This window comes from Mesoplodon densirostris, chromosome 4 (assembly GCF_025265405.1).
Source record: "Mesoplodon densirostris isolate mMesDen1 chromosome 4, mMesDen1 primary haplotype, whole genome shotgun sequence".
NCBI lineage: Eukaryota > Metazoa > Chordata > Mammalia > Artiodactyla > Ziphiidae > Mesoplodon > Mesoplodon densirostris.
This window is the reverse complement of record NC_082664.1, coordinates 6,744,788-6,768,987: the sequence shown is the minus strand read 5'-3', so window position 1 is coordinate 6,768,987 and position 24,200 is coordinate 6,744,788. Positions and strand designations below refer to the sequence as shown.

Sequence of the window (24,200 nt, the reverse complement as noted above, 5' to 3'; positions counted from 1 at the left end):
CTCTAGGGCAGAGGCTCCAGGGAGCTCCTTCCTGGATCCCTGCGTCCAGCCCAGATCAGGCACCAGCATGATCGGTGAAGGAAGGAAGAGGCAGGGGACTCTCCCAGGATCGTGTCCGAATGTGGCCTGGTCTCTCACGGGTGAGCTGCTTTTCTGTTGCTCACGTCTGAGCCACCAAGCAGCCCAACGTGAAGCCGGAAGGGAGAGCTGAGAACATGACTTCCCAGCTGGCCAGACCTGAGTTCCGATCTCCGTTCTGCTGTTTGTGTGCTGTGTGACCCCCGGGGCATTGCTTGGCCTCTCTGAGCCCCAGTATCCTCATGAGCAAAAGGATGGAGCTGCCTTTCCTTACAGGTCTTATGACGACGGGTGACTGAGTGAGGTATGCAAAGTGCCCAGGACAGTGCTGGGAACTAGCAGGCCCTTTAGACACAGCGGCAAGTCTTAGGAGCAGTGATGGCAGTGGGCCTTCCTCCTCTTTCATTCATGCTAAGAAAACCTCCCAGGCAGGACTTTCAAAGAGATGGCAACCAAGTCATCATTGAGGTACGGGGTACCCAAGGCTTTTCAACAGCCCAGCCTTCTCCTTCCTACCCGCCCCCCACAACACTTCCCTTTGCCTCTGCTTCCCCACGTGCTGGTAATCAGCAGTGGCCACCCCACAGTGGAGGCCCATCAGGGGACCCTCCAAGGCAGGGATCAAGAGTGGATACTCCTAGTGTCCCCATTTCCCAGATGGGGAAACTGAGGCTTGGAGAAAGAAAGCAACTGGCCCAGGGCCACACATTGACACCCGTGCACCTTGAGAACAAGGACTAAGCACAGTCCCATCTCTGGAGCTTCCCACAATGCCTGCAGCTCTTCCGCCAATATGTGTCCACTATGGCATTTAAGTTCAAGCATAAATCCATGCCACAGACGAGATGCCCAAGAAGAGATGGAGCTGCCAGCGATCAAAGCACAATCACAGAATGTCTCAAACCTGGGACGCACAGAGGCAGGTCCCCACTGCAGATGGCAAAACTGGGGGTCCGAGAGGCTAGGTACAGGGCTCCCCAAAGCAAAATTTCTATCCGTTGCCAAATCTAACTGCACGTTTCACATGGCTTCAGCTAGACGATGAATTTCCTTCTCCAGTTTTCAATATGAACTCAAGAGGGGCAGTATAGCCTAGTGGGCAGAGCCTGGGAGACTCGGTCCAAGCCGGCTCTGCCACACCCATCTTGTGGTCTCTTCCCCACTCTCTGCCTCGGTGTCCCCACCCAGACTATGAAGGGGTTGGGTGAGATGATCTCTCGGGACCCCTGATCCTAGATAGTTTAAAATTAACTCAAGCCTTCAGGTCACCAGAGGCGGACCCATTTCTGGACCATTCCATCCAAGCAGAGGGCGCACAGCCTCCTCTGCCCCTTTCGCATTCCCTTTCAAGCTGCAGAACGTGGCCGCCTTGCTCTGAGATCTCTGATGTCGGTGGCCAGTGCTGGTTCTTCACATCCACTAACTGCTTTAAAGCGCTGCACCCAGCGCTGCATTAAAAATTAATTACACATGCTATTTTATTGCCAGTGCATAATGTAATGAGCACCAGCTGTGCTAAACAGCCAAACTCCTTTTTAAGACAGCTATAAAAAAAGAAAGAAAGAAAGAAAGAAACTGCACTTCCAAATGCCTCTCCTGTCAGAGCAGAAAAACAGCAACATCTTGTGCGGATTTGAACAGAACTCTTTGATTTAGCTCTGCCTTCAGAACGTCTGAAGGGCCGGCTTGGAGAGGGAAACGAAATCTGGTGGGGCTACACCGGTCTCCACTCCGGGATGTTGCTGGGACCCCCCTTTTATCTAAGGACAGTCGTGCGGGTAGGTGCCCCTGCCCCCCACTAGGCAGCATCGCACTCCTTCTGGCCCCCAGTCCCCGTCTGGCGCCCGGTGGTGCTGGAGGAGATGTGAGTCTGCAGCTCTGGCGGACAGGGGACTTTTCTGCACCCAAGCCCTGCCACCCTCCGTCCCTGGAGCCTTGCAGCTCTCCATGGCCTCTCCCGGCACTTCCTCCAATTACTGAAGGAAGTGCCTGGGTTCTAAAGGCGGGTGGTCAAGGGCAACCTCTGCAGCAGCGTGATCCCAAGAAGCCAGCAGACACCAGAGCAGACTCCAAGAACCACCGATAAGCTGGACCAACAGCCCCTTGCACGATGTAGACACCGGTGCAGGGCGTACAGATGACTCTTTAAATTTTTAATAACTCCCCTGAAAGCCCTTCCTCCACAGCGATCCAACCACCATGGCCCCTGGGACCTGGTGAGCCCAGAAAGACCCCACAAGGAATGGGACTTTGCAGAATCAGGAGAAAGGCAAGGGCGTGTCTGGAACCTTCCCCGAAAGAGTGCTTCTGTCCACCCACACTCACCCACACTCACTTCTCTTCTTCACCCCATACTCACCCCTCCCTCCAAGGTCTCCATGGAGGCCCCCACGCCCCACCGGAGCGCCTCTGCACCCCCTGCCCCAGACTGGAGGCATGCACCAGCCGGGGCCCGGAGAGCGTTGCCATCTTGGTCCACATCGCCCTGCGGTGCCCACTGATCCTCCAGTGTCAATCAAACCCAGACCGAAATGAAACTACGGCTTGCTTCTTGTTCTGGTATGAAATGTGCAAAGCACAGACCATATCATTAACATAAAACTTCCAGAAATAAGACCACTTTCCAGACAGACTGTATTAATTGCATCAAGCTTCCACAGCTAGGGTGGTCTAAGCCACGGCATCCCATTGGAAGGATTCGGTTATAAAAACCAACGCAAAACGAACACTGGGATATAATTGAAAGAGGAGAAAATGACAGATTCTACTGTGAAACCCTACTATTTACTTACAGGTATTCTTTTATCTTTATTGTCCCTTTAACCCATGCCAAGAAACCCCAGACTAGTTAAATAACACAGCAAGCACAATTTCAGTAGAAAAGTAAATTGAATTTAACTTTACAAGATTGCCCTGTGATTTCAGCATATACTAATGACTGCAACTGACTCCTTCTATTAAATCCAAACACTTCACTTCCCCGAGCCGGGATCCTGTGCATTCTTGCTGACGACCTTGAACTTCACCAAGCGCATGTATTAATCATTATGGCTGATGACCATTTGTGGCTTTTAAATATGCAATGAAGTTTCTCGGTTCCTTTTCCACTTCCCAATGCTGGTACATGATCTGAGCCAGCCAAGAGGCTAAATGCCTTCAAGAATGGAAACTAGGGATCCAGCCTGATTCCAAACAGAGCCGAGCAGGTAACGATATAATGATGTGAAACCCATCCTGCTCATGCATGAGTCAGAATGTCTGGAGGGCTCGCTCAGCAAGAGACATTGTTCTCAGCACCTGGCGTGTATGACCTCAGCCAGTCCTCAGAGCAAGTCTTCAATGACCCCCATTTTACAGGTGGGGAAACTGGGGCAGAGGGTGGCAATGACTTGTCCAAGGTCACCGGCCAGGTGGAGTAAAGGCCAGGACCACAGCCTTAGACTATTGATTCCCCGGGCACCTTGGAGAAGTTCCTACATGGAATTTCTCAGGGAAGAAATTTCAGTTTCCAGGAATACCCCAACTCAACAGAGTCAAAAAGCAAAGGGGACCCCTCCTTCCCACTGTGACCATCAGAAGGAGATCTGGGGTTGGGGTCCTGGGAGGCGGGGCTGTTGGGGATGCCGCCAGCCGGAAAGGTACACAAACACACATACCTGTGTGGTTTTCTCCCCCGTAATATCACATCCTTCTATAAATAACCTCAAATGCATTCACGGGCATGCAATTAACCTGTGTGAAACACGGTTACACCAGGGTTTTCCGTATTAATTTGAAGAGATACGTTCCATGCATCCCGATCCGAAAAGGGACAAAACAAAGTAAGGACGGTGGCCCCTTTCCATCTTTACAGAGGACCGCTTCTTCCTAACGGGTTACTGGGGATTTAATGGCTCCATTCAAACGACTAATTAAACAGGCACTAAAAACACTTTAGCAAACAGCCCAGTGCCAGGGACAGAAGCCACAAAGGGACCAAAACCACTGGAATAGGATATTTCCAGGTACTAAAACTGATCTGAAGATACGATGGCACAACCTGGCGCAGGCTAATTACCACAGACCCATCGATGAAAGATCAGTGCCGGTGATCAGGGTAAAGCGTCGGAAGCTGAGGGTCGGTCCCTTAGCAGGTCAGGAGGAGAGGTCCCAGGGACCCCAGGAACAGACACAGCCCCACTTCACTCCCCTCCCCAGCACTGCCAGCAAGCATAGGGGCTGCTCACGGGCTCTGAGCCCTCATGGCATCAAATTCTAAAATCGAAGAAGGCCTCTAAGCCAGGTGAGCCAACGCCAAAGGTGAAGCAGGTGCAGGATGAGCGACCCAGGATCAAACCCCACCTCTGCCCTTCCATCCCCTCCCTACAGGTCCCCATTCCCACTCCACCACCCGGCCCACCAGACTGCAAGCTGCAGGAGGGCTGGGACCTGCCATGATGGACCGCAATGTGGTTTGCACAAGAATGAATGAATGGGGCGGGGGGGGGGGGGGGTGTTCCCCAGAGGTCCAGTGGTTAGGACTCCGCACTTCCAGTGCTGGGGGCCAAGGTTCGATCCCTGGTCAGGAAACTAAGATCCCACAAGACGCACAGCGTGGCCAAATAATAATAATAATAATAATAATAATAATAATAATAATAATAATGAATGAATGAGTGAACAAATGAAGGTGAGCCTCATTTTTTCATCTGTAAAGTGGGGACAGTAAACCCACCTCCTAAGGTGGCTGTGAGGATTAAATTCAAGAACGCACACAAAATGCCTAGCACAAGGCGGCACACAGTAGGCCCTCAATTCACGGTCCCTACAAGGAAGCGGGCGGCACTGTGGCTGAGAGAGTGACTGGGTGAGAACGTCCCCAGGATGTAGGCAGAGGCATGTGGCTCAGCGGGAAGAGGGGTGGCCTTGTCGGGAGGCATCCTGACAACAAATCCCAGTTCTGCAACCTGGGCCCAGCCACTCACCCTCCCCAAGCCTCTGTTTCCCCATCTGTAAAACAGGGGTGTAACAGCTCCTGCTCGGCACCGCAGCTTCTAAGCAGAGCCAGAAGTTAAGCAAAGCGGAAAGTTAAGCAAAGCCCCAGGCACTCCACTGCCAGGGAGAGCGTGTTCCCGCACCACAGAACTTAACCAAGTCCAGTCATGAACACTCAGGCTGATCTTTGACAGTACGGCCCCCCGAGTAGTTGCAGGGCTGCAGCACTAATTACAGGAAGCCATTAGAGCAGGGCAGCCACCCAGACGGAGTAGGTATCCCACACTCACCAAGCAGGGATCACAGCACAGACCTATGGAGCTGGGACCGGAGCCCCAATCACCGTGGGCACCCGGGCAGCCCGGGGCAGGGAGCCGGCTTCTTTGTAAGCTGTGCAGACTCCTTCCCAGGTGATTCAGTCTTTGCTTTGTGCGTCCAAGACACAAGCCCAGTACCTATGATGTCACGATCTGTCACAGCAAGGGGTGCCGAAGGCTGCAGGCCACCCCACCAGCAGGAAGGCCCAGGGAGCTCTTGACCCTGGAGCTGGGCTGCCTGTGGCCCTCTGCAGAGCTGTGGCTCTAACAGGGACCATCCCTTGGGACAGCTTCAATTAAAAGCAAAACCTGCCCAATAAACATAGTTTTCCTTTTACCGCTCGAGTCAAGAGAAAGCCTGCAACGTACCCGGTGAGAAAGCAGGGACACACAGAATCTGCCCCGGCTCGGCACCAACCCTCTCTTTTCCCGGCCCCTGCAGGACATTCGCCACAACCGGTGTCTGTGTCAGCATCCCGGCTCCCGCAGCCTCAGTGCTTTTTGCATCAGGGTCCACGAAAATACTGGGCAGGAGAGGCTGGAATGAGAGGTCCCTGCCTGCAAATTCCAGGGACCCCAGGCCACAGCAGGAGTTTGGGTTTTGCTTGGGGAGGGAGAAGGGATGGAACAGAGAGCAGGTCGGGTGGCCACACGGCGCTGTCTGCCCATCTGTGTAATGGGCAGCCACGCCGACCCGGAGCTGGGCGCTCAGCCCCGCCCCCTACCCCTACCCACCCCCGACACACCCCACAACGTTTCACTCCCTCCCAGAGCCGAAGCTAACAGGCTCCTTCAGAGAAAACTTTTTTCTAAAAGTTAATGGACAACACATTCTCGCAAAGAGAAACTCAGCAGTTTGGACGGCTCCAGGGACGTACACAGACAACCAAAGTATCTTCTCCTAGTGGTGAGCTGGGGGCGAGGGTACTGGCTGGGGTTGGGGGGGGGGGGGCGGCAGTGGTGAGGGCAGAAGAAAACCTCAGATGTTGAGCGTTATCCAATTAAACTTTAGCTAAACAGCCCAAAGAGATGAAATTTGGAGGCTGGGGGACGGCGTTCTGGGAGTGAGACCTTAGAATGGGTGGAGGCCCGGGGGGATCTCCTGACCACGGGGGACCAGGGCACCCGGGTACAGCTCTGTCGACATCCTTCGCCATTTCCCCGGCACCTCCCCAAAAGTGCCTTCCGGGGTGCAGGTTGCACGTCTCCCCTGGGTCCCCCCCTTGCCCCAGCCCACCTGGGAGAGGCAGCCGCCAGCCCTGCCCAGGGCACACCCGCCATCCCCGGGAACCCGCCCCCACCGCGGCCGTCGGTTACCTGACAACTGACACTGGCATCCAAAGGGAGCCTCCGTCTGACCCTCACCCTGAGTCCCGTCACCCGAGACAGGGCGCGCGCTGCAGCACGGCAGGGGGAAGCAGGGCGGGAGAGCGCCCAGGGCCCGCAGAGGTGAAGTAATCACAGATGTGTGAGGGTGGGAGGAGGAAGCAGCTATGGGGGCCATCGCTGGCAGCTGGGCAGGCCTGCACGGCCCTGGAGAGAAAACAATAGAAAAGGCTGGTCAGTCGGACCCTGGACTGGGCAAGGGCTTCAGGGTGTGGAACGGGGCCCGGGGCAGAGGGCTGCAGGCTGCCCTTCCAGGGTGGGGGGCTCAGGGGGTGGAGAAGGGGGATGCAGCTGGGACTCGGGCAGGGGCAGGGGTCGGGGAAGCGGGTGGGGCCTGAGGGGCTCCTACGTCCTCAGCTGCCAGGTTGGGCTGTCTTGGGACCAGACTTCCATCCCAGGGAGACCTAATGCCGGGGCTGGGACAGATAGGAGCTGTCGGGGGCCCCTGATCCCAGGAAGGTCTCCCCAGGTGGGGACTTCTGGAGTGTCCTGGAGCAGACCCCATTCAGGGATCTGTTTCCCCAAATCTGGGCCACCCCCCTCTGGAGGACCCAGGAAATTCCAGGCCACCACTGTTCGCTCCATCAGGATGGGCTGCGGGCGCAGGCCTCGGACACCTCCAGGCCACCTCCCAGTGCCTGGGCTGAGCCTCTAGCCCGGAGGACCGCCAGCTGGTGCCCCCTCCGGCCCACAGTCCTCAGCAACCGACACCTACACGCAGGACCCAAGCCCCAAGGCCTGTGGGAAGGCTCTGAACCCCCTCCCCGAGAAAGCCCTGGCACTGCCCAGCACCCCTCTTCACACCTCCCCGGGTCTGACGGCCACAGCACAGGGCCAGGGGCCTGCCTGTCTCCACCAGCCCTACAGCTCGCCCGGGCTCCCCGGCAAGGCCTGCGTTTGATTTGGCCGTTTATCTTAAATGGCTAAGAGACCACCAGGGCAAAACATTTGTGTGAAGCCCTTGCCAAAACCACAAGTGAAGAAGCCCAAATTCCCTGGGTAAATAATTGAGCGGAGAAGCATCAGACGAAAGGAAAACATCAACAAGATGACGGGCAGCTGGGCCCCGGGCCGGCCCTGCCAGGGATGCCACCCCGCACCCCCATGCTGTCAGCGCCCCGCACAGGTCTACAGGGGCGGGGATCTGCCCACTCTACGGCTCACATGAGGGAGTACCCCGTCCGGAAGAGCCTCAGGGCCCTGCAAGCCCACTGTGAGCCAGCAGGCTATCAATCTTGATCGTGAGTGAGCTTCCTGGCATGCCCTTGGGGGCAGGGCTCTGCAGACCCACTGCACAGACCAGGAAACTGATGACATGACTGCAGAAAACTGCAGACAGCAGCAGCCAGCCCCACCAAAACCCCGGCTGGCTGCCTGGCTCCAGAACCAGGGCTCTTTCTCTGTGTCCCGTCTCTCCAAAACAGGCATTATCCAGGACCGGGGGCGTTAGAGCATTTGAGGACCACTTGCACATGTCCTGCCAAGAGGCCAACGCTAACACCACCACCAGCACCTGGCCCCCCTGGGCCAATGAAGACCCTGTTCTAGGCTAGGCTCAGGACCCAGGCCATTTCTGAGCCCATGACACAGCCCTGGAAGGTGTGGCCAAGACCTCATGCGCTGTTCCAGCCACAGACACTGAGCGCAAGGCCGAGCCCCAGATTTGGTGCAGGCCCTCAAGAAAGGTCAGCACCTGAGACCAATGTCGTCCACCTCCTCCCAGAAGCCTGCCCTGGCTGATCCTTGCCTGAAACTCCCCAGCAGTGGACACAGCATGTTCGTCCTTGTCAACCACGTCAGCCCCGCTTCACACCATGGAAGGCTCCGGGTCATGGTAACTGTGTGACAGAGGCTTTGTGCTGGGCCCCTACCACAAGGAGCTGGGCTCACTTCACCACAAACACCCCACTCGGCAGGGAAGACCACCCCCCATTCCACAGGGGGAAACTGAGGCTCGGGGAGGTCTGGACTCGAACCCAGTGTGTCTCCAAAGCCTGGGTGTGCCCTGCCTCCACCTGGGGCTGCAGCTGGGATGGAGTAACCAGGGCACCCCAGAATCTTGAGAGGAAGTGTGGGAGGGAGCCTGAGGGTCCTTGGGCTGAGTGGGGCCGCTGGAGGTTACAAAAAACAACTCCGGGGCTTCCCTGGTGGCGCAGTGGTTGAGAGTCTGCCTGCCGATGCAGGGGACGCGGGTTCGTGCCCCGGTCCAGGAGGATCCCACGTGCCGCGGAGCGGCTGGACCTGTGAGCCATGGCCGCTGAGCCTGCGCGTCCGGAGCCTGTGCTCCGCAGCACGAGAGGCCACAACAGTGAGAGGCCCGCGTACCACACACACACACACAAAAAAACTCCGGGCCCCCAGGTTCTGGGTGAGGCCACAGCACAGCCACCACCATTTACCATAGCTGAGAAAACCAGCAGGATGCCCAGGTAACTGCTGTCCCAGGCCGGAAGGGTGCAGAACCTGTGTGTCCATGGTTGGGAGGAAGGACCAAAGGGCGTGTCTGGCCGCACCCCTCTCCTTCTGGAAAGGTCAGGCTGAGTTAAGCCAGAGTCTGTAAGGGCAAAAAGTCATCCTCCAACTCAGGTAGGGCTAGGGGGCTGGGCCGCCCCCTGGAGGGGCTTCTGAGTGGCCTCATTAGACTTCTGGCCTCCATGAAGCCCACCCGCTCCAGGGACTGGCTCAGTGGACGCAGGGGAGAGGGCAGCAAGGGCCAGGGGCTTCCAATCCTAAGCTGCCCACAGAGGACCCTCTGCCCTGGGGGAGGTCCCCTCATCCCAGTCAGAGCAGTTTAAACCAGAACCCTGCCCAAAGGTAGAACTCCAAAAACACTCTTCTGAAGCTGCAAAAGCCCAAGGTGATGCCAGGAGCCACCTATTGTATGATGACAGGAAGTGTCCAGAAGAGCAAATCCGAGGAGACTGAGATGGAGAGCAGAGAAGTGGCCGCCAGGGGCCGGGGAGGGGGGTAACGGGGGAGTAAGGGCTAAAGTGTGGAGGGTGTCTCTGGGGGGATGATGGAAATGCTGGTGTCAGATCGTGTGACGGCTGCACAATACTATAAACATACTCAAAGCCACTGACTGCACACCTTAAACTGGTGAATTCTACATTATGTGACTCTTATCTCAATTTTTTTAAAGCCCAACGTGAAGACTGTCTCTGGCTGCAGCACCTGTCCCAGGCCACCTCCTAGCCCTGGGGGTGGCTGCCTTGAAAAGCGCAGCCAGGGAATCCAGAACGCACTTGACAGAGGACTTGAGACCCTGTGATGAGACTGTGCACCTAAGCACAGGCAGAGGAAGCCCAGGGCACAGAGGCTACGCTGCCTCGGAGAGAGGCCCACGTCCGTCTCCTCCTCCGCCATCTCCTGGCCGTGTGACTCGGGCTGAGTCACTGTCTCACAGCCTCGCCTTTAAAGGAAGGTCAGAACACGCCTGGCCAGAGCCAGGCTTCTAGTAAACACCCAATAACCGTCACTATCCTTCATTTGTTTTCCATTCTGGAACCTTCCCTAACTCCTTATGGGTCCTCCCTACAGCATGGCAGCAAAGGTCACCACCACCCGTCCCCACAAAGCCCTGAAAGGCACTCCTTTAAAAAGGCGCTTTCTTTTGAGATCTAGGCCGGCTCCCCTCTGGAACTGGAACAGACACACGTGTACCGAGGTATGTGGCAGAGGGACACCAAGACGCCACCTCAGCTTTACGTGGGATCCAGGCGGCTTAAAGATAAAATCCCGGCTGGCTCGATTCCTTATCATGGAAGTTCACTGTGGTTAAAGGAAAAAGAAATACACAATGGCTACGTATGTCATCTCATTTAAGCCCAGCAGCCTTGTTATCAGATAGCTATTAGGACCCTCCTCTCACAGACAAGGAAACTGAGGCTGGGTGTCCACCACCACGAGGCTCAGACGGCTGAGACTCTAGCTCTATGCAATCCGTACGGAAAGGTACAAAATGACCAAAGTTAAGACCCCTAAGATGTTTCCTAAGCTCCAAATCCGGGTGATTTTGAATGCCTCCATTCTGCGGGAGTCTGTAACCACCCATCTCCCTTCTAGAGGGGCCCTGCAGATGGTCCCGCCTCACTCTGCACACATGCGCACTACCCAGCAAACACGCCCACACCCACTGATGCAGACACAAAAAACTCCCTGGAAAAGCCCCAGCCTGGTTTCGAGGGGAAGGCGAGCCTTTCCCAACACTGCATCCTCGGTGTCCCCTCCCACATGGGAGGGTTACAGATTCCTAGCTAGCGAGAGTTGTTCTAGAATACACTGTGCAGGAAGGAGATGTATATTTTTCTCCCTACTGCTGCCTTTCAATGGATACATTTTTTAAGCCAAGAACTCCTACTGATGGTGCAAAAATGAGTCATAGATCAAGGAGGGAGACAGACAGGGAGCGAGTGCATGTGAGTGAGGGCCACTGGCAAGGAAACCTGACAGTCCCCGCGCCCCCTCCCCCCATGCCAAGACATTAATTCTCACAAGTCGGAGAAAATTACTATGCATGAATGCAAAAAGCATGATCAGGAGTAATTAACATGGCTTCATATGCAAATTTTATTAATGCAGAAGTACAAAGTCATTATGCAAATGAGACTTACGTCAACTCTCTTGACAAATATTCATCTCTGAGGCTCAAGTTTCTTCCTTTTTATTTATTTATTTAATTTCTCTCCCCCCCCCCCCCTTTTTTTTTCCTGGTGATTTGGTTTGGTGTTTCGATTTTTTATTTATTTTTTTTTTGCAGGTGGGGGTCAGGTAATGCTGGTGGCCACTTCGGGGGCAGCAAACCACGAGGTCTGTTTGACAAGTCTGCAGAGTTGTTTTTCAACCAGAGGAATTTATTCTTGCATTGTTGATTTTTTTTTTTTTTGCGGGGGAGTGCTGCTGGCAGGTACAAGACAGCTCATAGGAGAAGAGGAAAAAGTAAAAAAAATTAAAAAAAGCTCTGGGCAGCAGGCAGCCAATCAAAACGCCAGAGCCTGTAATGAGGGCGATGGATGGCTGTTTGGCTTTTACTGCAGGGTAATGAACTAGACTCTAGTCTGAGGAGGGGGAAAATATGAATATTCATGAGACTGTGCTCCTGCCTTTGATGATTAAAGAAATTTTTAATATTCAAATAAGCACTTGCCAAGTGATTAACAAAGAACATGCACGCAGAAATATGGAAATGGGAGCCGGGAAAGATTTGAGAGGCGAACAGACTGCAGGAAAGGCAGCCCCAAATTTCATAAACAAGATAGGCAGATAACCCAGTTCGCACGCGGGCAAATAAAAACACTTCTTTCGATCGCTTAAATATTTTGCCAGCTACTTTGTCTTAAGGATGATAAAAATATTACGTATAAAGCGGGGGTGGGGGTAGCAGGGAGGGAGAAAGAGAGAGAAATCGCATGAAGTCAAATGCTCTGCTCACACTGAAGAATCCTGGTCCTCATCCTAGCCCACCTCCCCGCACCCTGATGGGAAACTGGGACTCTTTCTGGTTTGCTAGAGAGAGAAGATGGAGGGAAGCCACCTTAGACTTGAAAACCCAGTGATGGAGGTTCTGGCCTGCCTGTTTGGGGCACTGCGTAGTGGAGATATGGCCTGGGGTTGGCATGTCCGCAGCAAGTGGTCATTTGTCGCTTCGAGGCTGGTCCAGAGGCCCAAAGGCAGGGGACCATGACATCTAAAGGTGGAGGGGGTGTGATTCTTGGGGTCTCCAACCTGGAGAGCTCAGGGCCTCCTCTGGACTCAGACCCTGGTCAAAACACCGAAGGAAAGTAGTCATAGGGAATAACAGGTACATCTGGAGAAGGTGAGCAGACTCAGACTCTAGCACAGGGCCTGGGCCTCTGCAGGGCCATCGAGGGAAAGGGCTCCATCAGTCCGGCGGCCTCCATGAGCTGTCTGCTAGGGCTCCTATTTTAACAGCTCCACCACGGGTTCACGGTGAAGCACGTAATAACAGTATTAGCTAGTAAAACGATCCTGCGGTTAAAATACATCTAATTAGCAGCCGATGACATCCATTTTGGCAATTTCCTATTTGAAAGAAGCAGAGTGCTACCTTAGAGACAGGCAGTGGATACTTACCCAATAAACCCAGGCCTTTCCATCATCTGTCTCTTTCTCTCTCTCCCTCTTTTGCAGGGACTGGGGAGGGGTGGGTAGAGAGTGGGGAGTGGCTGAGACAGTGGGAATAGAGAAGAAAGATCCTAAGGAGGCTTCTTTGTTACTCAATTTCCGAGCTACAAGGGTCCTGGGGGAGGGGTACTCAAAAAATAAATTCCTTCACTCCACAGGTATTATTTCATGTCTTTTTCTTAGTTTTTCATAACCAAGCTCTGGGAACCAGCGAAGACTAGAACTTGTTTTTCATTTCATTTTATATATATATATAGAGAGAGAGAGAGAGAGAGAGAGAGAGAGAGAGAGAAAGCAGAAAGGGAATCCAAGGCTTTAAGCGAACGCAGTAAGTCACCGTGGGAACCTGCAAGCCCAAGGTCAGGTCCCCAAGGCAGGCCCCGAGGATGAGTGGGTGTGGGGCATGGCTTGGTCACTGCACCAGAGCGTTTGGGGGACCTAAAAATCCTCTATGGGGAGCTGTGGCTCCCCAAGTCCCCCTTCCCACTACTTCCCACTTCACATTTAGTCAGGCAAGTCTGAGCACCCACCAGGGTGTCCCTGGCTGCAGCAGGTTTGGGTTTGGGGGTGCATGTGTAAGGTCCTTTAGAAGAGAAGCAAGGAAAAGGAGAAATGAGGTCTCACGGGGTTTGCACAGCTGTGTTTGAAGCCTTCCTTTACAGTCATTACAGGAGAGACAAAACACATAGCTCCAATCCATGTCCGGCCTTTACTGAGGCTGCATGCTGCAAACAGCAGCCCTCTCGCCTGCCTGGGAGGGTGGAGATTCCGATGCAGGTGGAAGGGGCTGCTTGGCTTCCCTCACTGCAGCCTGGGCCTGGCCGGGCTTAGGAACACCGTGGGTACCCAGTGCCGGGCAGCAGGAGGGAGGAGCCTGCAAGAACATCTCTGGGCTTAAGGCCAGGTCCACTGCCACTCGCCCAGAGCCTTGGGTTAACACCAGGGCATCTTCCTGCACCCACATTCTCAAGAAGACTTGGCCACCGAGAGGAGGCCAGAAGCACAGCCCTCCCGACACCCCGAGCCTGGCCACCTCCCCCTGGTGCGTCTCCCACCTCCTGTGCTCCTGAGATCTGTCACGGTGAATCACCGCTTCAACTATTTTTGCTCTGCAGTACGCGGCACATTTAATGCATCCCATAAAAGGGAGAGGCGAGGCACGGGAACAACCTTGCCCCCCAAAAACACCACCACACCCGCTTTCCTCCTTCCACCGGGGCTCGAAAAGGGAACACCCTCCCCGGCAGCTGCATCTTGCAGTTAGAAGCAGGCACACACGCACACCCCCTGGCCAGGTCCAAAAGCACCTGTTCCAATGACTACCAACCACAATTTCCTCAAGATGCAAGCAGCTGAAATACGCCAGGGCAGCAGATCCCCTTTCCTGCGCCCTGAGCCAAGGATCAGTGAGGCTACATCACAAATTCCAAAACCTTCCCTGGCCCTTCCAAAAGGTCCAACAAGGGAGCAGAGGAAACCTCAGGCACTGCTGGGGAGGCAGGGTGTGGCTGAATCATATTCTGGGAACCATTTCGGGGTAAGATGGAGGCAGCTAGGCAAGTACTCGGGCTGACCATGCCAACCGCTAGCGGGCACCTGCAGGAGAGAGTGCACAGCTTCAACTCTCCTTCTGCTGTCTTTCGGGGAAATCCCTGGAGCTCTCTGAACTGCTGGGATGCCAGTAAACACAATCACTTGTTCTCCAGCCGGGAGGTGAGGCCTAGGCATCGTGGCTTCGAGACACACACAGATAAACAGGTATGAGTCCTCTGGGATGACCTCAGCAGGAAGGGTCGGCCAAATTGGGGCCCACGATCCTGGAATGGGCAGGCCTGGGGACAACAGAAGGTGAAACCATGTGTCTCACTAGCTAGAAAAATGTATGCATGCACATCTATTATAGAGAGATTGTACATATATGCATACACACACACACACACACACACACACAAACACACACGCATACATCAGCAATGTGGGCATGTTAAAATGTCTGCATGCATTCCACGCAATCTATAGAGGCCAAGGACAAACCAGAGTTGACAGATTCTGTGAATCTCACCAGCAAAAACAGCCGACCAATACCTAGCAGAGGAATTTCCCCCTTTCCCCCTGATTTGGGCCTTCTGATCAGAAGCTGGGCAGCGGTTTCAATCTTCAGCAGTTTCTGCCCTAAAACACAATGTATGCAAGATCCTCAAGGAATCTTCTCTTGGGCTGCATCAGGAACCACAAACAGTATAAGCACGTATCTTCATGAAGCACCCCAGGGCAAAAAGCTCAGTCTATACGTGGAAGTCAGAAGCTGGTTAAATCGTTTGGATTTCAAGCAGGAAGACTTGGGGACTTGGGGTCAGGGCCCTGCAGCCCTTTCTGAGATGGCCAAGCTCCAATGACCAGCTTGGCCAGGCAGGCCTTAGACATGTCCCCATTCATTTCAGCCTGGGGGGAGGGGGCAGGGGGAAATCCACAGTCAAGACAGAAGTCACGTGTCACATGAAGGGAAATAAGCCAGGAGGTGATTCTTCAGATTTGGTGCCTACAGCAAGTTTTAAACTAAGGGCATATCTTTGTTTCGCGTCAGCATCCACTGGGCCTGGTATCTGAGGGGTGCCTGGGAACACTGAATCCTGACATCTGTTTACAAACTGGTGAGTTCACAAGTTGTGGTGGTTTGCAGGTCCCACCAACTCCAACACTGGCTTTGCCATGTGCAGAGTGCACAATGGAACCACAGGACAAAGTCTGAACTATGAGAATCCCAGAGAATTAAGAACGAAAAGAAGGCAGCACAGCCAATGAAAAGAACATCAAGCCATTGGAATGCCCAGCAAGGTGCCCAGCAAGGAGGTTACCCTGATGACTCAGTCTGAGAGAAGCAGGCAGGAAAAGGGATTACAATTCCAGGTGTTGATGGAGTTGTGGATTTGAGGAATGTAGGCATCACCAACCTTTTTTAAGATCAGACCATAAAATTCTACCTGGGCAATAAGGGAACATGCAGCCACAAGGGCCAGTGGAGTTCCTTGTTTTAGATGGACTAGAAATTTAACTCGATTACAAGGATGTTGTAAAAAATAATAAATAATAAAGGGAGGGGGGAGGGAGGGAGGAGGAGAAAGAAAAAGAAGAAAAAATTCCAATTGGATTAAAAAAAAACAAAAAAAAACCCTGCTACAGTGTAAATGCATTTTTTGGTTTTAGTTGCATTTATTAGAGTTACATGCAATTGATCTCTACTATTGTAATAAAAAAAACCCAGCTCTCCCCTGCATTTTGTTGTTGATTGAGTCTTCTTTTTCTCCTTTCATTTCTTTTCACCTTTTGCTAATGGACATATAAAACACTGAGGTTCAACGCTTTGCATCACGTAAGAACAAAATCTTCCTATGGCCTCTTCATGTTTCTAAGCCAAGTCTGAAATGTCACTGACTAAAACACACTGAACAGGCCTATAATTACTTTCAACAAAATAGTTCCTTTAACTGAGTTTTCTGTATGTAGATGGCATTTCATATACATATTGTGAGCCTTCCTTTCAGCGCAGGTAGCATTTGATGGTGAAAATCACAAATGTTTCTTCTCAGGGAGCCGTCTGACAGCCACCTTCTTACTTCTTTTTCGACGTGAGATCATTTTCCTTTCCTAACACACCAACAGGGACGTACAGTGTGTGCACAACAAAATTTGTAAAAATTAACACTTCGCCAGATTAATTTAATAAAGGTAGTTAGCACATTAACACCAATAACATTGCTCCTTGTGATTCAATCTAGCCGCGTTCTCGGTGTCGCTGTAACAGGGGTTTACGTTCAGCTGAGGTTTACACCGCCATTTAATGTAATTAAAGAAACCGATAGTGCAGTCCTCAATGGAAATATCATTTCTATTGCGGAGTATTCCCATTAGAAATTGGGGGAAATCAGAGCACGCTGACTTGGATTTTGTTGTAATTTTCTTTTCCCTTGGCTCTCTCTGAAACAGAGCTGATGTCCTGGACCTCAGACTGAATGCATTGCAAAGATTCCCTGATAAGACCCGCCTAGCCTCCTGGAAGCAGCACCCAACATTTATGTGCCATTGTTTTGAATCTGAAACTGTTAAAAAAATTTTTTTTTCAAATCTAGTCTATATTCGGCTGTAATTCTCTGCCCAGCAAACAGCATCACATTGTGAGAATGACTTTTCAGATACCCCCAAACAACATTATGGATGAAAACCCAAAGGAAGGGAGGCCTCCCTAGCTGTTCTTATAGATAAACAACGATAGTGGAGCTAGAATCCCAACAAGCTCCAAACCCCGAACCTGGACAAGAATTGAGCTATCACCTCAGAGGATGATCACAGCAAAGCACTTGCTCAGGAGGCCTCCGAAACTAAACAGACACAGCACCAACCCGAAAACAGGAAAAAAAAAAAAAATCAAAATCATCCAAAATGGCAGAGAAAATTCAGTCCTGGGGCAGAAATGAACCCGACTCAGCTCTCCGGGCAAGCAAACAAAAAGTGAGACGATTTCTAAGCCTGCTCGCCGCAGGTCCCTGTGCTGGGCAGGTGACTGAGTGGGGTTTTTTTTCCCCTTCCCTAAGTGCATTTTAATACCCTTATTCTACAATACATCCTAATTTCTTTGGGGAGAAAAAAAAAATTAGTGTCACTTAAAAAACGTCACTCTGTTTTGCAAAATCCAGCAGCTTCCTTGGCAGCAAGAGAGGCTGGCTGGCATTATCCCCTCATTTGACAAAACTACTATTTCTGGGCATGTGCTCAAAAACAGGTAGGAAGCAAATGCTGAGAAATAAGGAAGTAAAAACAGCCAACAGATTTTTCACTACCAAGAGCGCCAAGCGTAAACATGATTTATTTAGCTGTGTTTAACGTCTGTCCTCCACACAGCTACGAGACCACTTGGGTTGAAGGAAGGGTGGGGAGGAGGGGACAGAATCGGTGGCGGGGGCAGCTGGGGGAACAGCAGGAGACCGTGGAGTGGGGGGCGGCCCTGGACGAGGACTTCCTGAACAGCTCCGTTCAGAGTTTTAGGAGAACAAGAATCTTTAGCCCCAAAATACATGCATGTGTCAAAAGAAGGCAGCAGTAATCTGCTGGTTAATTAACGAGCTGCCACTAACAAAAGATGGAAAACCCAGTTCATACAAACAATATTTACATGGGAGCTGCGAGATCCTGTCCCCAGCCCCCCACAGTTGCCTTCCTCTTTTGCAAACCACGTGGGCTGGGTGCAGGGAACGGCGAGGAGGCCCTCCGGGTTGGGGGGTTCCGAGCTTCCAAGTCCAGGGGGAAATCTCACTGCCTTCCCTGCCCACCCTTGCATGCCCACGTGGAATTGACTGAGCTCTGTATTCAATTAAGGAGCACCAGACAGCTTCTGGCTCCAAGCCTGCACCAACACAGGCTACGGGATCTGCCGTGCCTCCTCCACCCCCCTCCAGCTCCCACGCGGATGCCAGGGAACTAGGGCTCCAGCGCATCCCCCGTGGAGAAGGCGGAGTGCCACACTCCCCCACCCCGACCCCAACCCTCAAGCCTGGGGTCTCAGCCCTCCTGGGGTGAACCGACCACATACGTAAAGAAAGCATCCGTATTTTCCAACTAGCAAAAACTAAGCCAGAGGTTTGGGGCCTTGCCAGAAGTGATTCCTATTAAAAGTCGAATTCAAGTCATTCAGCATTTGCTGGAAAAGGAATCCAAGCCTCTTCAAAAGAAAAACGGCAACAAAAATGTAAGACGAAGCCCCAACAGGACACTTGGGGCCTCCCATTTCCCCTGTGAAGGTACCATTTCAGTGCAGCCAGCTGTGTGCTCAGTGGGCATAAATGCCAATTTTTGTTAGCTTTGTGACGCGGTGGTATAGCAAACTGAGGATTTCCTCACCAGTCTGCACTGAGTTCCTTCCTCACCTGCACTTAGCAAGACCGTGCACTTAAAGGTCGCCTGCTGTATGCACTCTTCCCCGACACAAATCTACACTCCCTTTGCTCCACTCCTCTCCTGGGGCCAGATACCAAATGTCAGGAAAGATGCCTTTTCTGGTGTCTTCAGGTCAAGGACAACAACTCTGTATTAGGATTCTGAATCACGTGACAGTCCCCAACAATAGCAAGGAGCTGAGCGAGAGGGGGCAGCTCCCTAAAATGAATGGGGACCGGGAGAGGTGTTTCCTACTGGTGTTAGGTTCCTAAATTGGAAATTCAAGTCCTGCCCCTCACACCCCTCCTAAATCTCCCAATTCTTCCCCCTCCCATTGAAAATAGCTACACAAGTAGCTATTTGATTCCTTTCCTTTGCAAATTAGTCACCCTGCCCCCATGGACTAATAAACAAGAACAGTTTACACTTTTATGATGTCTTTGCAATCAGCAATTACTTCACTCCTCCAGAATGATTTGTTTTCATATCTGGATGGCAGCAGGAGCATAAACAATTGAATAGCCCCATTTTACAGATGAAGAAAGGAAGAGATGAACTGGTTTGCCCTGCGCTTTTTGGGAACAAACCTTGCAGGTCCTTGCCTACACCTAGGATGCTTCAACACGGCCCCCTGCACAACAGCAACAGCTAATACTGATCACAAGTCTAACCCAGACTCAGGTGCTGCCTGGGAGGCCATGCTCATAGAAAATCCTCTAAGAAAATCTAGATTGCTCACAGCAGTAACATTGAAGAAGCTTAACTGCACCTCTGGAGGAGGCCTCCCCGGCATCCCTTTGGCTACCAATTCCATGGGTATTTCCACAAGATCCAGCCGACAAAATCCCCCGTTCGCAAGCAAATCTCCAAAACATGGCTCCCGATCAAAGCGAGGCTAGTCACCTGTGCCCTGCAGACCTGTCCCACGGCTCAAAACCACATGCCGCAAAGCAGCCCACCTGCCACTCCGACACTGAAAGGTGTGTGTCCTCCAGAGGAGGGAGAGGACCCAGAGGGGCTGCGAGCTCTCTTCGAGGATTCTGAACGAGAACCTTCCACCACTCTGCCCCAAGCCTTAACCAAAAAACTAGCGGGAGAAATCACCCGTAATTTTTATCATTGTTGAGCCGTCAAAATAAAGAAAACAGAAATAAGGTAGCCTCCTCCTCCCCGCGGTAGCCATTAAATCAGCCAGCCACACGTTTACCCGTCGTGCAAGCCAAACATGAACAATCACACCCGCGCACACACACACGCACACACACACACACACACACACACCTGGTCTCCAAAAATCCTGAAATGGACATCCCTCTAAAGGAACTGCAGAGACCCAAGAGGAGGCCCCTCGAATACACACCCATAATTAGTGTTTCATGTTTCTTTCTGTAAAGGAATCCGGTAACATAAATATTAATCAAACATGAGAATCTGCCTTTCAGTCTTGGACCATTATGAGTGTCGGATTGTGATCTTTACCCGTATTTACAGATATTCAAAGGCAGATTCTATCTTGTTAGAGCTGTTATAAGTGGCCGTCTGAGAAATCAATGAGCAAGTTCAGGCAGATATGAAAACCTTCCTGTCCAGGACTGGCAGCAGCTTTGAGTTCCCAAGTGTTGAATGTGTTACCTTTTCCGTAGGCCTTTCAAAAAAAAAAAAAAGAAAGAAATTGACAAATGCCTTCAGCAGAAAAGCTAGCTGCTCAAAGTTCGGGTAAGCTAAATCTGAGATTTTCTGAGATCAACTCTTACTCAAAATGCCTTGAAAGCATTGTTTACAAAACACTTTAGCCTTTGAGAGCACAGAAAGTGCCATATTAATATTCTGTTATGATTTGGGTCAGCCCACATCATAAATATATATGTATATACATTTTTTTTTAATTACCTTGACTCTTGTTACAGCAAATATATTCTGCTTGGTTCAGACCTACTTCTGAATAATGGAAAATAGAGACATGGTTCCAATTCTAGCTAGAAAAGCTGTCATGGTGAAGGTAAACTTTTAATCTTCTATAGGCAAACAGCATACATTTTTATTTCCAGAGCAACAGCTTTGGGGAAGTGTTTGAACGTTCTCTTAAGAGCTTTGTGGTAAAAAATACATTGGGCGTCCAACCAATGCTTTTCTGGGTCTTTAAGGGCCTGTTGGAGTGCTTTAAACAATTGGAGGCCAATTTTTAGGAAGCAAAAATAAAGAGCGACTCCTAGTACGGTGACCATTTGCATTCAGATTCTCTTTGGGGGGGGTTATTGTAAGAGGTCAGGCTGGAAGAAGGACTGACATTAATTCCCTGTAATTCCAGGAGGCTTTGTGCCCCATTCTAGTGGAGGGTTCCATTCCCACACAATTGGGAAAACACTTTTGTTCCTGAGTGCTTTAAAATCCCAGCCCCAGGAATTCCCTCTAGAAAAGCAGACTCCCTCTCCCCCCCCTCCGCAAAAACAAAACAAAACTCCAAAGAAAACCACTTCGGGACAGGGCTTTTGGCCCGGGATGGACATAAAAGGCACAAGGGAACTCTTTGAGGCACCTTCCAACCGGGCCTCACCTGGATCCAGGGAACTGTGGGACTCTGTCGGGCCGGGCCAAGGCGGGTTGATGAGGGCGGCACGACCCTCTAGAGCACAGGAGGCAGAAGGAGAGGGGATCCCCAGGCGCCCCCAAGACCCGGGACCAACGCCAGGGAAGGAATGCCACCCCAGCCTAGGAGGCCCACCCCTCGCGCGCGGCGGTTGGGAAAGGGGGGTCCACTGGCAGGAGTTTTCAGGAGTCCTGAAATGCAATTCCCCACGCACGGAAAGGTCGCCAGCGCGGGCGCACGCCGGGGGTCTGGGGAGGGGGCGGCGGCGGCGGCGCCGGCGGCGGGTGGAGGAAAGGCGGCCCTGCACGCACAAAGGGGCCCCGGGCCCGCGGCCTCCCCGCCCTTGACCTTGGGTCTCCGCCTCCATCCATCTCCGCGAGCTGCCAGGGAAGAGGGCTGGCCCGGGGCCAGGGGCGAGCTCGCCGGACGGCTTCGGAGCCGGGGACCAGGGCGGGGAGGATATCGGAAAGAAAGACTCAAGGGCAGCAAAGCGCTCGGAAGAAACCTGCATTCCAACTCCCCCGGCTCCTTCGGGAGCCGAGCCGGGTCTTGGGGCGTCTCCGATTCACTGCACGCCTCCGCCCCGGAGGAAAAGTTGCACGGAGGAGCGAAGGAAGCCCCCTCCCCTTGGCTAACACTACGACTCGCCCGCCCCCCGCCTTCCACGGACCCAGGCCGAGAGGGGGAGGGGAGCTGTCACGGGAGGAAGAAAGGAGCGCGCCTTCCCGGCCAGGCCAGACGCGGGCAGGGTCAGCTGCGCCTCCGCCCGCCCCTCGCCGCCCAGCTCGGGCAGCTGGCCCATTAAGCCCCCGAATTATGCATGGGCCTGAAGCCCCCTCGGCCCTCCCGCCCCTGGAAGACGCAATCTACGTGGGCGGTGGCCGGGGGCCGGGAGGGCAGGAAGGAGTGGCTGATGGTCGCACAGCCGCGCGCCCGGGGCGCAGACCGGAGAGGCCGCTGGAGAGTCGGCGAGCCCGGCTGCCCCGCGGGGGCCAGACGCGCCCAAAGGCCCTCGAGCAAAGCCTCTGCACCCCCGGCGGGACCAGGACCAGCCGGGCGAGGGGCACCGACCGCAGGGGAGGCCCCGGGAGCGGTCACGAAGTTGCCAGAGTGTCCGCCCATTTCCCGTACGACGTCGGGGGGGGGGGGAGGGGAGGGTTCCGGCCGCCCCCTCGCCCCTGCCTGAGCCCTGCACCACCCGCCGCGGAGAAGGCCATTGTGTGCCCGGTCTTGGCAGGGAAGGGAGACTAATGGACCCCAACCTTGGAGGCCGCCCCGAGGGGCGGGGCCTAAAGTCCCCCGCCGGTGTGGCAGGAGGCGCTCCGTCCCCGCCCCCTGCCACGGGGGAGGGGATGGTTTGCAGGTGGTGGGCACCGTCGTGGGGAGGGGAGGGGACTAGGCTGGGGGTGGGGGAGTCGCTGGAGATGCGGAGAGGCGGCCAGTGGAGTCTTAACACTTTGTAACCGTCAGGACACACGGGAAATTGCGTTGGTGGTGAGGCAGGTGCCGGCTGGTTTCATGGGAGCGGGAGAAAGGGATTCAGTCTCAGAGCTGGGAGGGTTTAGGTGTCCATCTTCCCACCCTCCCCCGTTACGCGCCAACGACCCAGGCCCCAAAGCGCAGGGCAGCCTCGTAACCCCTCGGAGTCGGGCAATCCCCACAGCACGCTGCTTTCGTGTCTGGAACCGCTGTGCTCCTGGCGGGCAGCACGACCCCGACGCCAGAGTGTGGACCTTGTTTGCTGTCTTAGGCCCCATTTGTTTCCTCTCCCCTTCCCTCCGAAGCAAAGGCCAGGTCGGGAAAATTACATACTTCTTTTTCCCAGCGAATAAAGTCGCCTCGCCTCCTTTGCAGGGAAAGTTTTACAAGCCAATGATGTCAGTGATGCAGGGAGAAGACCGCACTGTTTAGATTTCTTAATTGGCTGGTTTTGAACTCGGGGTGGGAGGGGGAAAGAATCCACTCTGGCTCCCTTGGAGAACTTAGTTTTGTGGGGTCTACCAACCTCAAACGTTTTAGCCAGTTGCTGGGGTGGGAGGGGGTCATCAAAGCTCTGTCCTGTTTCTCCTTAAGGGAGAGGAAGAACCCGAGACGACTGTGGTCACACTGAGCCCTGGACAGGCAGTCCCTGGCCCCCAGCCCCAGGGGAGGACCCCTAGAACCCAGCTGGGTGCTATGCTCTCCAGATGCCACGCTCTGGCCCAGAAAAGCCTTTGAAATAAAGCCAAAGTTTCCTCCACTACTTTCAAGGATCCCCTGATGTCAGGAGAACTAGCGTGTTTTCTGGACACGGGTTAGACAGGCATCCTCCCTCGTGCTCCAGCACAGCCCAGGCACTGAGGCTGTCAGGCCGCAGGGCTCTGCACATGCGGGTTCTTCTTGGGTGGGCGAGGACCCACGCACCTGTTGGCACCTTTGAGTCTGGATTCATCTGCCTACACCTAAGGCTGTGTCCACACTTGAAACATGAAGGCGGTGGAAGCTGCCCAGGGTATTGAGCCAGGGTCAGCAGCCCTTATCAAATACTGCCTCGGCTTAGAGAACCAGCTTGCTGTCTCAGGCTGGGGGATGCACCCCACCCTTGGTGGTACATCCAAATAACTGCCTTCTCCTCTCCACACCAGGAGGGGGGATTCTGACTTCTCACGTCCAACGAAAGGCCCTTTTGTTGCTGCTTTGCCATCCAAAGGAGCCTGGGGTCCCAGTTTCCATGCTGTCTGAGCAGTGGCAGGCAGCCCTTCTCCCAGACCTGTCTCTCATTCAAGTGGTCCCACCTCTCCCTCCCA

The 24,200-nt window shown here is 53.4% G+C and overlaps 1 protein-coding gene across 4 annotated transcripts in view; it reads right to left on the bottom strand.

Annotated features, from left to right (window-relative positions):
• Positions 1-24,200, bottom strand: part of BCL11B (BCL11 transcription factor B) — a 91,209-nt gene that overhangs the window by 44,649 nt on the left and 22,360 nt on the right. For 2 of the 4 annotated variants that reach the window (XM_060097894.1, XM_060097892.1), the window contains exon 3: positions 6,687-6,902. The exons of the other annotated variants lie outside the window; for them this stretch is intronic. In XM_060097894.1, coding sequence (XP_059953877.1) covers positions 6,687-6,902 — 216 coding nt within the window. The remainder of the gene's footprint in view (positions 1-6,686; positions 6,903-24,200) is intronic. 4 annotated transcript variants of the gene reach the window in all.